This window comes from Mustela nigripes, chromosome 2, assembly GCF_022355385.1.
Source record: "Mustela nigripes isolate SB6536 chromosome 2, MUSNIG.SB6536, whole genome shotgun sequence".
In the NCBI taxonomy this organism is placed as follows: domain Eukaryota; kingdom Metazoa; phylum Chordata; class Mammalia; order Carnivora; family Mustelidae; genus Mustela; species Mustela nigripes.
The window spans coordinates 218,462,815-218,474,854 of record NC_081558.1 but is presented as its reverse complement, the minus strand read 5'-3'; the positions used below and the strand labels follow the sequence as shown (position 1 = coordinate 218,474,854).

Here is a 12,040-nt window from a genome sequence, read left to right as displayed (position 1 = left end):
AGGGGGCGTCCCCCTTTATCGACGTGAACAGTTTCTTAGAATTTCTGGCAACGTTTCCTGCCTCAAGATAGACCCGCACAACCTCTTTCTCTCTCTCTCTCACACACACACACACACAATGCGATTGTACGTGCGGGCGCTAGTGCGCACACACATATCGATGCACACATGCGGGCGCATGCACATGCACACAGAGGCACTTGGCACGCGCACACACAGGCAGACTCGCGCACACACAGGCAGACTCGCGCACACACAGGCACTCGCAGCTGTACACGCACACACGAGCGCACAGAGGTGCACACGGGCCTCCCCGTCCTCCCGTGGTCCGCAGGCGTGTCCTCGCTGCCGAGTGTCTCGGCCGAGCGGCGTGTGGTCTGGTTCGCACCGGCCGCCGGTTTGTCCTGTGACTGCCGTAGCCGCCGTCCTCACGGTCGGTGCAGCGACTGCTTTCACCTTCCGCCTGCTCCTCCCGCCTCCTTCTAGGAGCCCGTCGCTCTGTTCCTTCTCCCTCCTCTCCGGCCTTCTCCCGGGTGCAGGTGTCCCCGGGGCGGGCTTCCCGCGTGTCCGCTTCGGCGACGCGCTCCTGCTGCGCTCTCCGCTCGTCCCTGAGCCGGGAAGGCGCGGCCCGGCTTGAGTCTGGCGTGGCCGAGGGCCCCCTGCTCCCGGCGGCGTCTCTTCCCTCAGCGACGTGTACCGCCGGCGTCACCTCCGTCTCCCAGAAGGCCCCACGGTCCTGCCAGGGCTGGTCGTGGCACAGCCTCGTGGCTGCTGCTTCTTGACCCCGAGGGGCGTCTCACAGTTTCGCGGCCTTTCCACCTCCTGGAGCCTCTTTGGCGTCTCTCTGCTCGCCAGGAGTCTGGTCGTGACGGTCGTGTGAAGGACTCCTGGAGTCTCTCCGCAGTCTGGGAAAACCCTTGGCGCCTTCACATGCTCTCCTGCCGGTGCCCGCGCCCCCGCAGCCCTGCCCCCTGGCTCGGCGTGGACCTCCCCTCCGCTCGCTCCCTCGCCCGTCCCGCGCAGAGTCCTCGGGTCCGGCTCTCCCTTCCAGAATGGAGGCCCCTCGCCTCCCCCTGCTGGAACACCGTGGCCTGGGTCTGGGCACAGCTGGGCTCCCGGGGCCTGCCTCGCCCGCCATGTGCCCTCCCTCTTGCGTTCTGGTCTGCTCTGGCCATTTTGTTCTCCTGCTCAGCCTCATTAAGCCCTAGTCTCTGCAAGCTCCAGCAGCCCTTGGGGGAAACCTGGGGTTTCCCCTCCGACCTGCCCTCACTCTGGGCTGCAGCCCCCTCCATGGAGGTCCTGGCGGGCCACCCTGTAGTCGGCACCACCTGGGGCTGGGGACCCGGCGCTCTGGCTTCCGGTCTGCCGGCTCCCGCCGTTCACGGTGCTATTCTGGGTTTCATTCAGGAGAAGAGTCTGGCAGAGGGTTCTCGCGCCCCCAACCGCGCCCCAACCCCGGAACAGTCCGCCCGATGAGGGCTCCCACACGCCATCCCGGGACCCCAACACGCTGGGCCCAGCCCTGACCCTCAGCCCTGCTGCCAGGCCACCCCGGTGCCCCGCACCCAGACCCAGCACCACAGGTCCTGTCCGGCCCCGCCAGCCCGGGAGGGGCTTCTTCCAGCAGGCGGGCAGCCGGGTCAGCACAGGCACAGCGGTGTCGGGGGACCTCCCTGGCCCAAGGCCACCCAGAGCACCCTCACCTGGTGGTCCTGGAGGGCCCACGTCTCCTTTGTCACCCTTGGGTCCAGAAGGCCCCTGGAGCCCTGGAGGGACAGAGGTGCCCGCACCCGTCATGGTGTGTGTGACGAAGCCCTCCGGCCCAGCATACCGGGCCCCGCACCACCGGCAGCTGCGTCACTTGGATCTGGGACACCTCAGGGCAAGAGCTCCCCCCGAGGCTGCCCCCGGGGACCCCACCCTCCTGCGGGTGTGTGCCCACGGACCGCAGGCAGGGCCGGGAGCCAGTGCAGGCCGTGCTGTGTCTGCTCCTGACGTGCCTGGAAGGCCAGCCTGGGAGGACCCAGGAGGCCCTGCCGGGCGGCTGTGACTGATCTGGATTAGACGCCCAGACTTCCTGCTGCCCCGGGAGCAGAGTGTCCCTGGGCGCTCCGTGTCCTGCAAGGGGCCACCGCCCACCCTCCCCTGAGACCCCGGGCGTCCTCACCTGGCAATCCTGGGGCTCCAGGGCGGCCGGACTCCGTAAAGGCCTGCAGAGAGGCTGCCAGTGAGGGAGGGAGTCTACGAGCGGAGCCGGCCCCCACGCAGGCCCCCCGAACCCAGAGGCCCCACCCTCCTCGAGGACCCACGGACGCTCCCGGCAGGCAGGGAGGAGAAGGGAGAAGAAACCAGGCTTAGGGGTCGGAAGCCCTGCTCGTGATGGGATCTGGCCCTGCGGGTCACTTCATGTGGCTGAACCTCATAAAACAGCGTGTGTGTCCCTCCAGGACCCCGGGGCTGGAGCCCCAGGCTCCCAGATCCAGGAGCCCCCCTGCCCTTCCCCAGCCCTCCTGCCCCAGGGAGGGGCCTGCCAGGCAGGTGGGCCTGGGTCCCAACCAGCCAACCCCTCTGCCAGAAATTGTTAGAACCCTCCCTGGGGGTCAGCCCTCCCTGGGGGTCGAACCACACCATCCTGGGGGTGGGCCTCGGTTGGGCCTGTGAGGAGGGAGAGGGGAGAACTCGGTAAGCGGGGGAACTCACGTTGCTGTCATAGATGGGGACCCCAGGAGGCCCTGGGGGCCCCGGAGGCCCTGGGGGACCAGGTGGACCCTGCGCGGGGAGAAGAGCTCTGTCAGTCACGTTCCCGCCAGGCCCGGGAGGGGCCAGAGGGGCAGATGTGGGCAGGAGCATTTCTAGAAGGCTCAGGGGAATCAGAAAACTGAACGTGGAAAGCACAGAATCAGGAAGCGTCCGGTCTGCTCTGCCGCTGGGGGGGGTCCCTGGGCACAGAGCGGCCTCTCTCAGAACATCCCTTGGGGACACGTGGAGAGGGCAACAGGACTGGACGGGGGCGTGCACCCCAAGGCGGAGTCCGTGTGTTTCCAGGCTCAAGGGGCAGCCCCAGAGGCCCGCGCCGGAGGCCGAGCTTGGGTAGGAACTTTCGCTACTCGTGCATGTAGGAGCCGGCGTCGCCCGGCAGCCCGAGACAAGGGCTTCTTCGGCAAGTGGCCGGTGTCCTGGACCATGTGCGTCAGGAGAGACCAGGGATGGGTGAGGTGATGCGCCGTCCCCGCCTGCCTGTGGTCACCCCTGTGACCCCGCCCGTACCCCTGCCTTGGGGCCGGACTTCCAGGAACAAAGTCACCCAGGGCTCCAGGTAGCTGGCTGGGCGCCTGGCCGTGAGGTCGTGAGCGGGTCCTGCATCTGCAGGCAGAGACGATCACAAACACCTGAACTACGGAAGAAAACCCCGCTCAGAAGCCAACGGAGGTGCTGAGGGTCACGCCACGTGTGGGGCGAAGGGAAGCCACCACGGGCGGGGGCGCGTTTTGAAGCAGCCGTGCCCTCTGAGAGCTACGCGGGGTCTCTGCCTGGCAGCGTGGGCGGGCATGTGCGTGCGTGTGGGGACCCTGTGTCCGCGGTGGGGACCTGGTGCCAGCGGGGTCACAGTGCAGGGAACCCCCTGCGGCCCTCAGGGTTCCAGACACGCCGTTCCTCGGGGGACACTCACCCTCACACCGAAGCCGACGCTGGCGTGTCCCGGCTCCCCCTTCTCCCCCTTCAATCCGTTCATCCCGGGGCGACCCTGCGGCAGAGCACGGGGTTGGGGGCCGCAGGCGCTGCCTCCCACCCGGCCTCGCCCGCTCTCGGTTCCCACCCAGGATCTCCCCGGGAGCCAGACGCTCGGTCCCAGCCACCCATAAGCTGGGCGTCGCGGTCTTCGTCCTGGAGACAGATGTCCTCATGCAGGGACGGTCCCCGGGGCAGGGCACTGGGAGGGCCCGGGGTCCTCTCCCCTCCCCCACGCTGCCCACATGCCGCATGGAATCCCCAGGTCCTTACCGGCCGCCCGGGGAAGCCAATCTCTCCCTTGTGACCCGGCCGCCCGTAGGGACCCTGCAGAAAGGAGCAGCCGCCCTCCAGGTGAGCAGAGACCAGCCCCGGCTGTGGCCTCCTGCCGGCCCCTGCCCCGACGTTCGACAGGTATAGCTGGTCTGCTCGGGCCGTGACCGGCGCCTTCGGGGCCTGCATGTTCTCGGACATGCGTGTTCGCTGGGGGTGGGGGGGGCTACTCACCGGGGGTCCTCGGAAGCCAGGCTCTCCCTGAACGGAAAACCAGAGGCACCGTCAGACGGCAGCGGGTCGCCCCCCAACCCGGCCTCGCCCTCGGGGCTGTGACAACACCAGGGAGGCAGGATGCGGCAGAGGCAGCCGCTCTGGGCGTGGACGAGCCCACCTGGGGGCCGCAGAGTTCTCTGGGCCCGGAGGTCCAAGGTCCCACAGCCAGAGGGCCTTTGGGGTCCCTGTAGGGCTGCCCTCCACGGCCACCAAATCCAGACTCAGCTACCCCCCCGAGACCCTCAGAGCCTGTCTGGGGGTGGCGGACCTGGCGCACAGCCCCCTCCACCCCCTCGGAGCCTCTTGAGGAGGAGGGCTGGGAGCCCACGGCAGCGGCAGCCGCTGAGGGACGGCCACAGCCTCAGGGCAGGGCGTCTCCCTCAGGCGAGGCCTGGGCTGGACACTCCCCACCCTCCCGAGAGTCGCCAGCCCGTCTGCAGGGTAGGCTCAGCCGACGCAGGGGAGAATCAGGACCGGTGGTGGCCAGGCTGGGCATGCCAGGCTCTGCAGGACCTCGAGGTCCTTCCCAGTGCGGCTGTGACTGAGGGACAGACAGGAGGGGCCCAGGCTATGGAAGTCCCTGGAACCCTGCTCAGGAGCGGCTCTCAGGGGGAGGCAGGAACTGGCCCCTCTCGGGCCCTTCCACAGCCCCTGGCAACGCCCCTCCCCGGCCTGGTTGAAGGTGGGTGGTCTCAGGGACCCAACTCACCTTGGCCCCTTTCTGGCCGGGCGCCAGCATGCTGCCATCGTGGCTGAAGACCGGGCCGGGCTCGCCCTTCTCACCCTGGAACAGCGCGGGGGACAGGCATGAGGCTGGCTCTGGGGAAGGGGGGGTCCTTGACCCCCAGGCCCCAGAGTGTGGTGAGTGGGGGCCTCCCCCGCCGGGGCTCTGGGGTGGGGGAGCCCCCGTGCTCCTGGCCACAGGTCATGTGTCCACCCCTCCAGGGGCATGGTGGGGGCGGTCCCTGGCACCGGGGCCTCTCACCTTGGGTCCCGGGAGGCCCTGCTGGCCTTTTGAGCCCACATCTCCCTTCGGCCCAGCTGGTCCCTGTGGGGACACAGACAGGAATGAAGGCCACGTGCAGAGCCTGGCCCACCACGGCTGCCTCCTGGTCGGGCCGGAGTCAGGCGGAGGATGGCCCGTGACACCTTGCCGAGAACCCCACCCCAAGCCTCCACTCTGGTCCTGGGGGGCTTCTGCTCAGGACCCAGAAGGTTCCTCAGCTTTGCGGGCACCCTCCACCACTGGGCTTGCCAGGGGTCCCCGGCTGGTGCAGGACAGAGAGAGAGTCCACTTACGGGAAAACCCGCGAACCCTGGCCGGCCCTGCGGAAGAGGGGGACAGGTCAGCGCAGGGGGCGGAGTGCGAGGCGGGTCAGCACTGGTCGGGGGATGGGTCAGCGCGGCGGGGGTGGGGGTGGGGGGTGCGGAGGGGTGCAGGGCGGCACACGGACGCGGGCCGCAGTTCCCACCAGGACAGCACACGCACCTCGGGTCCAGGCACGCCGGCCAGCACTCTCTGTCCACACGCCGGAGAAACACGGAACCCAGGAAGGAAGGAAGAGACGTGTGTGTGACAAAAGTCCACTCCTCTTACGGGAGCCACAGAACCGCACAGAGACGCCGTGCAAGAAAAACTGCCTTCGGTCGTCCTCCAGGCATTGGCCTCGAGGTCCCACGGATCAGAGGGGAAGCCACGTGCTGGGAGCCTGCCCCGCACCGGAGAACCTTCCGGAGACCCTGGGGCCCGGGGCCAGTCCCCCTCCTCCATACTGGGCCTGGGGCTGGGGCAGAGCCGCCAGCGTCGGCAGGCTCGGGGCCAGGGACCCCGACGGGGAGGCCCTGCAAGGCCTGGTGGGAGAGGCCTTGTTCCGCCTCGATCTTCTGCTACAGAACCTCCGTTTCTCTCTGGACACACAGCCCCGTATTTTTCTCCTCTTAGATAATGTAGAAGCATCACCGGAATGAGACACAGTCACGGGTTCTGAATAGAACCGACAGACCGAAAACCCTGGCGTCTTTGGGGGTTGCCCTGGGTGGGGAGAGCCGACAGGTCCCCCCACAGGGTCCGGGTTGGGGCTGCACCGGCTGTAGCCAGTGCTGGGTGTGGGGGCAGAGTGGCGGCCCCTGCCAGGCCTTGGAAAGGGCTCTCGGAAAGCGGCTTCAGCGTCCTTACATCCTGCTCCGACAGGTAGACGACAGGCCCCGGGGGTCCGGGGGGTCCGGGGAGGCCGGGCTGTCCCACTCCGTCCCTCCCTGGTTCGCCCTGGAAGAGAAAGCTTGTGTCCAGCACTTAGATTGCTTGCGGGGGTCTCTGGACGGGACCCGCATGCCCACCGGGTGTGAGGAGGTGCCTGGGGCCGGGGCCCTGAGAGCCTCCCAGCCCAGCAGGGCAGGTTCCAAGCCAGGACCCCAGACTTGAGGGGTTTGCCCCAAGTCTCTGAGGCGACGCAGGTGGCAGGGGGCAGGGACAGCCCCAAGGCCTGGGCATGCACCTGCTCTGCCCGGGGAGCCTGAGCCCCAACTCACTTTCTCTCCCTGGGTCCCTTTTTCTCCTTTGGGTCCCTGCAGCGATGAAAAGGAAACGGGTCAGAACCGGACCCACCGGACCTCCCTCCCTGGAGACCCCAGAGCCCCAGCACGGGCTGAGTGAAGGTGTGGAGAGTTCTTCCTTCCTGGGGAAGGGGGTGAGCCAGGCCAGCCCACGGCCCATGGACCCAGGGTCTGCGCCCCTCGGGGTACAGAGAAGTGGTCAGGAACCCCCAGAGACCATATCGAGGCTCTGGCTTTATCAGAGTAGCTCCTGCAGGACGGTACCCCCATCGCTGTCCTGGGAAGCCACTCACCCGGGGGACGGTCCCCCCATCGCTGTCCTGGGGAGCCACTCACCCGGGGGACGGTCCCCCCATCGCTGTCCTGGGGAGCCACTCACCTGGGCTCCAGCTGTGCCCTCTCTGCCAGGGAGGCCGGGGAACCCAGGAGGGCCGTCAGCCCCAACTTCTCCCTGTATCCAACACAGGGAGAGACGAATGTCAGCCCACCCCCCCAGCAAACCCTGGGGTCGGGCTGAGAAAGCCAGGGCTTCTGCAGGTCACCAGCTCACACCCCCGAGGGCGATTCAGCCCAATGGGCCCCCGGCGTCCTGCTTAGGAGCCCCAAGGGGCCGAGAAGAGGAGGGACCGGGGTTGGACAGGCTCGTGTGGTTCCCAGGAGTCACACCTGAGAGCGCGGAGGAAGCCTGTCCTGCCTGGGGGGCGGGGGGGGGCGGGGGGCGGGGGGGGGGGGGGGGGGGGGGGGGGGGGGGGGGGGGGGGGGGGGGGGGGGGGGGGTTGTGTCCTGGCATGTCAGGGCGCAGGTGTCCTGGGGCAGGGACGTCCTGGGGTGTCAGGGGGCAGGTGTCCTGGACAGGGGTGACCTGGGGGGGTCATAATCCTGGGGTGCTCTTGGAGTTGCCCTGGGGGTGGGTGCCCTTGGGACAATCCTGGACTCTAAGGAAGGAAGGCTGAGGCCAGACAACACAAGGAAGGACCAGAGGAAGAATGACCCTGGGTCTGGCCTTGAAGGTCACTGCATGCAAACCTCATCCTTAGTCCCTTGGCTCCAAGGGGACAGGTGGTGGGGCGATGGGGCCCCTCCCCGCTCCAACTGGGGCTGGTAAAGATCCCTGACTTCCTGAACCCGAGAAAAGGCTCTTCCTTACCTTGGCGCCTGGCGGTCCGGTTAGTCCGGGATCCCCCTAGAGTGGGAGAAGGGGCCCGTGAGTGCGGAGCACGGCAGCCCAGCCCCATGGCGGCGTCGACTCTCTCCTTCCTCCAGGCGGGAGGGAGGGCCCATGACGCGGGGGGCCTCTCACGGACCCCTCAGGCCTGCCCCATCCAGAGCGGAGGGGCCCGGGGGCTGCGGGGAGCCGTGCGGGCACTGTGAGCTAACGCACACGGCTCTAGACTATTCCGGAAGCTGGGCCGTCTGTTTGCTCTAAGGAGCGGCTCCATTTTTAAGAAAGCGAGAAACTGTCTTTCCAAAACGCAACCTTCTGAGACATCCCAAAGTTTGGCAAATCAAAGCAAAACCTTCTAAAACAACATCCATCAGAGGAACATTACAGAACATCCTAGACTGGACCCCCGTAGGCCCTCAAACCCGTATGTTTGGGGGGGCATGGCATACCCGTGGGGGGCCCTCCTAGGGATCCCCCCCCCGGCCCCCCGTGGGGAGGGGTGGGGGCTGGTGGGGAGCAGAGAGTAGAGCAGGGCGGTGGGAAGGGTCCCAGGGCTTTCACGCCACTGCCCCAGAGTCTGGGAGGTGTGGGGGGCAGGTTCCTTCACCTCCCCAGGTCGGCAAGCACCCTCAGATGTGCAAAGGCAGGGACGCGCAGCTTTGGAAGGGTGCCTCCCACCCCCGACAGGGAAGCTCGGGGTGGGTGGTGAGGACCGTCCCGTCCCGTCAAGGCTTCCCGTAGTTCACCGATCGCCCAGGGTGAACTCTTGCTACTCCCCTAGTGCGGAGGGAGGGGTGTGCTCACTGACCTTGACCCCGGGCGGGCCGGCGGGACCCTGTGGGACCGAGAAGGAAAGCAGCCTGAGGTCCTGCAGGGAGGGGCTTCCTCCCACAGGGGCGGGCAGCCCTGGGCAGTCCCAGGAGCGACGCCTGTTCTGGGCACCAGCTGGACCTCTCAGGCAGCCCACGGGAGACCGGGGCGGGTGAGCCTGGTGCCCTCCACGGGTGATGGCCACCGTTTGATGGGAGTGATGGGTCAGCGCCTTCGAGCAGATGGGCCACCACCCTTGGTCCTGCCCCAGGCACGGGCTGCCCAGCTTTGCTGTGACCCCCAGGTCTCCGTGCCCTCCACGGTCATGAAACAGCTCTGCTGACCCCTCCAGGGTCGAGGGCACTGAATCTGTGTACTCTGGTCGAGGACCCATGCCCCCGAGACCTCGCGGCCGCCTCTCGGCGGGTCCCTCTGCTCTCAGGTCACAGCAGGAATGACCTGTCACCACTTGGATCACATCCACGGGAGGCCCAGGCAGCTAACTGAGCCAAGACCAGGAGCTTCTGTCACGTAAAAGACACCAAATTAAAGGGCAAACAGCTCACCAGGGGATTCCTTTCCGCCAAGAGGAGATTCTCCATAATGTTGCCAGCGGCTCACCCTCGCCAGGTGGGGTCCATGGCTGAAGGGCCTCAGGCACTCCGTGGCCATGACCGAGGCACTGCCCACCCCCAGGTCACAGGTGCCCCTCACCTGTGCTAAGTCCTGGGCCTTCCAGGGCACCAGCAGCTCCAGCGAAACCCAGGCCCGACCCGCACAAATGTTAACAGCAGAACGAGGTGGGATTTCACGGGAACGTGCCCACGTTCACTGAGAAAATTCTAGTCCGGTCAAAAGTTGATGACGTCCCCAAGTCGGAGCCATACAGAGGCCGGAGGACCCGGAAAGAGCCGTCTTTCAGGGCGGACTGTGCCCCCCCCCCCCATCCACTCACTGCACCACCGGGGCACCTTCCCACGCGCAGAGTCCGCTCCTGTCCTAAGGGCCCGATGTGGATGGTGCCAGGAGCCAGCGGCCTTGCTGGGTGCCACTCGGGGGCTGGGCCCAGGGACGCCCCCTCCCCAAGAGCCGAGTGATCCCCGCGAGGACAGTACCTGAGGCCCGCTGGCTCCTTGAGCCGTCGACCAGAAGGGTGCCCCGGAGCCTTCCATGTCATCCTGCGGAGAGCACAGGAGGGACGCCTGGGCTGGGGTCTCTTACAGGAACAGCCCCCTCCTCGAGCCAGACACTGGCACAGACTCGGCCGTAGCTGAGTGGGGTGGGCTCAGGGCCGATGAGAAGAAGCAGGGACCCCGCTGGGCCCGGGCAGCCCTCCTGCGCACGTGCCGGGGGCCGGGCTGTCTGACGGGGTCTGGTTTCCGCTCTCGTCCTGCGGAGCAGCCTTCCCGCAGCGCGTACCAGACACGGTCCCTGAGCAGGGACCACACGAGGAAACGGGCAGCGGCTCCTTCCCACGGCCCACGGGTCCACCGGGCGGCACCGTCTAGGCGCTGCCACAGTCGGGAGTCAGGCAGGGCTATAAATAGCCTGCGCCCGGGGCTCGGACGGGGCTGGAGACACCGCCAGTCGGGGTGTGGTGCCCGGGGGTGTCTGGGGGCGGCAGCCACTGGTACTCACAAGCCCTGCGGCGAGTCCTGGTCCTGGTGGCCCGGGGGGACCGGGGGGCCCTGGTGGTCCGGCTGGTCCGGGGGCTCCTGCCAAGCCATTCTCCCCAGGAGTGCCAGCGGGGCCGGGGTCACCCTTGTCTCCCTGCACAGGTGGGGAGACAGGATGTTCCCAGATGTTCCCACTTCCGGCTGAGCCCTGAGAAGCTGAGGCCTCCCCGGGGCCCCCACTTTCCTCGCGTGCTCTCTAACCCCCCCGAGGAGCCCACCCGAGAGCAGACGTCGGACGAGCACACCTGGCAGCCCCCGTTCCTGCTCTGACTCTGGGAGCCGACCGAAACCACGCGGGCGACCGGGAGGGCGGCCTGGAGGCCTCGGGCAGAAGCCGGTACCCCGCTGGCGCCCAGCCAGACTCTCCCGCGTCCCCGCCAGTCTGGGCGTGGCCACACCGCCTCGGTCTCTCCGGTGTCACGGGAGTGGAAGCGATGTGCACCCCTGGGACCCACGGGACGTACAGACGGAAGGAGCCGGGGTCCCCGAACGATCGCAATGAAGGAGCCAGGGCCCCGCGACCGGACGCCTGACCCTGACCGTGAGCAAGACACCAGCTACCGGCTGCGCAGAGAAGTGGACACAGCGAGGCGAGGCCGGGACACCCGCGGACGCACACGCGGAGACCCTCCCTCCAGGTCGGGGCGTGGGGGGCGCGGGGCGGAGGGGTGCGGAGGGCCGTGGCGGGCCGGTGAGGGACAGCGCCCCGAAGCAGTGACGCAGCGGGGGCCTTCGGGGCCCAGAGCACGCGGTGGGGGGTGGGCGTGCAGGAGCCGCTGGGATGCCTCTGAGGGTGCCTGGGTCCCAAGGGCCCGGTGCCTCCCAGCGTGCGAGCAGGGAAGGGGAGTGGGGAGCCGAGGCAGGGGGCTCCCCTGCAGAGGGCTGGGCTCAGGGCAGGGGCCGTCCTAAGGCCAGTTTAACAAAGAGTCAGAGTTCTGACGTATAGCACCCCCTGACCTGAGGGCCGACCTCAGCAGAATCATGAACTCTGCTTCCCTGGTTTTACTCTTCCTGCTTTCCGGTCCCATCAGACCAGCTCGTCTGGTACCTCCCACCTTCGGGAAGCTTCTGTGTTAACGTCTGTGCTCGAGCGTCCCCGCCCGCGCTGACCTCTCCCGTTTGTTTTCCCAGCGCCCCCCCAGCCGACAGCGGCCGGCTCATCCGTACCTTAGGTCCCGGGGCGCCCGCGTCGCCCTGCAGGAGAGAGACGACAATCACTCGAAGCAGAAGATGACAGCCGATGCGGGGGAAGCAAACGGATTCGCTCATTCCATCCCGACCCACAAGGTCACCGACACTGAGCCGACTCGTCCTGCGCGGCGCCCGGGAGACGGGCTCGCGCGCTCTGGGGGAGCCCCCGGCCCAGCACACCTGCGGGGCTGCCGTCCCCACCCCGTTCCAGGCGGGACGAGGCTCGACGGGGAGGGGGTGTGATGGCGGCCGCCCCAGGGGGAGAGCCCCTCTAGCCCAGCTGTCCCCACGGTGCGGGCCCCGAGCACAGCGGGTCACAGACCGCGCCCCTGCTCAGCCCCATGCTGCCGGGCGCTCACAGTAGGGT

The 12,040-nt window shown here is 67.9% G+C and overlaps 1 protein-coding gene across 5 annotated transcripts in view; it reads right to left on the bottom strand.

The window, feature by feature from the left end:
- The window catches only part of COL18A1 (collagen type XVIII alpha 1 chain), an 80,184-nt gene that overhangs the window by 6,051 nt on the left and 62,093 nt on the right, over window positions 1-12,040 (bottom strand). For 4 of the 5 annotated variants that reach the window (XM_059392519.1, XM_059392515.1, XM_059392517.1 and 1 more), the window contains 18 exons: window positions 11,650-11,676; window positions 10,445-10,576; window positions 9,922-9,984; window positions 8,805-8,831; window positions 7,979-8,014; window positions 7,211-7,282; window positions 6,808-6,843; window positions 6,455-6,544; window positions 5,768-5,797; window positions 5,578-5,604; window positions 5,264-5,326; window positions 4,988-5,062; window positions 4,237-4,263; window positions 4,003-4,056; window positions 3,671-3,745; window positions 2,701-2,769; window positions 2,168-2,210; window positions 1,704-1,766 (listed from right to left, as the gene is read on the bottom strand). In XM_059392519.1, coding sequence (XP_059248502.1) covers window positions 1,704-1,766; window positions 2,168-2,210; window positions 2,701-2,769; window positions 3,671-3,745; window positions 4,003-4,056; window positions 4,237-4,263; window positions 4,988-5,062; window positions 5,264-5,326; window positions 5,578-5,604; window positions 5,768-5,797; window positions 6,455-6,544; window positions 6,808-6,843; window positions 7,211-7,282; window positions 7,979-8,014; window positions 8,805-8,831; window positions 9,922-9,984; window positions 10,445-10,576; window positions 11,650-11,676 — 1,009 coding nt within the window. The remainder of the gene's footprint in view (window positions 1-1,703; window positions 1,767-2,167; window positions 2,211-2,700; window positions 2,770-3,670; window positions 3,746-4,002; window positions 4,057-4,236; window positions 4,264-4,987; window positions 5,063-5,263; window positions 5,327-5,577; window positions 5,605-5,767; window positions 5,798-6,454; window positions 6,545-6,807; window positions 6,844-7,210; window positions 7,283-7,978; window positions 8,015-8,804; window positions 8,832-9,921; window positions 9,985-10,444; window positions 10,577-11,649; window positions 11,677-12,040) is intronic. The other variant, XM_059392516.1, reaches the window with a different exon arrangement.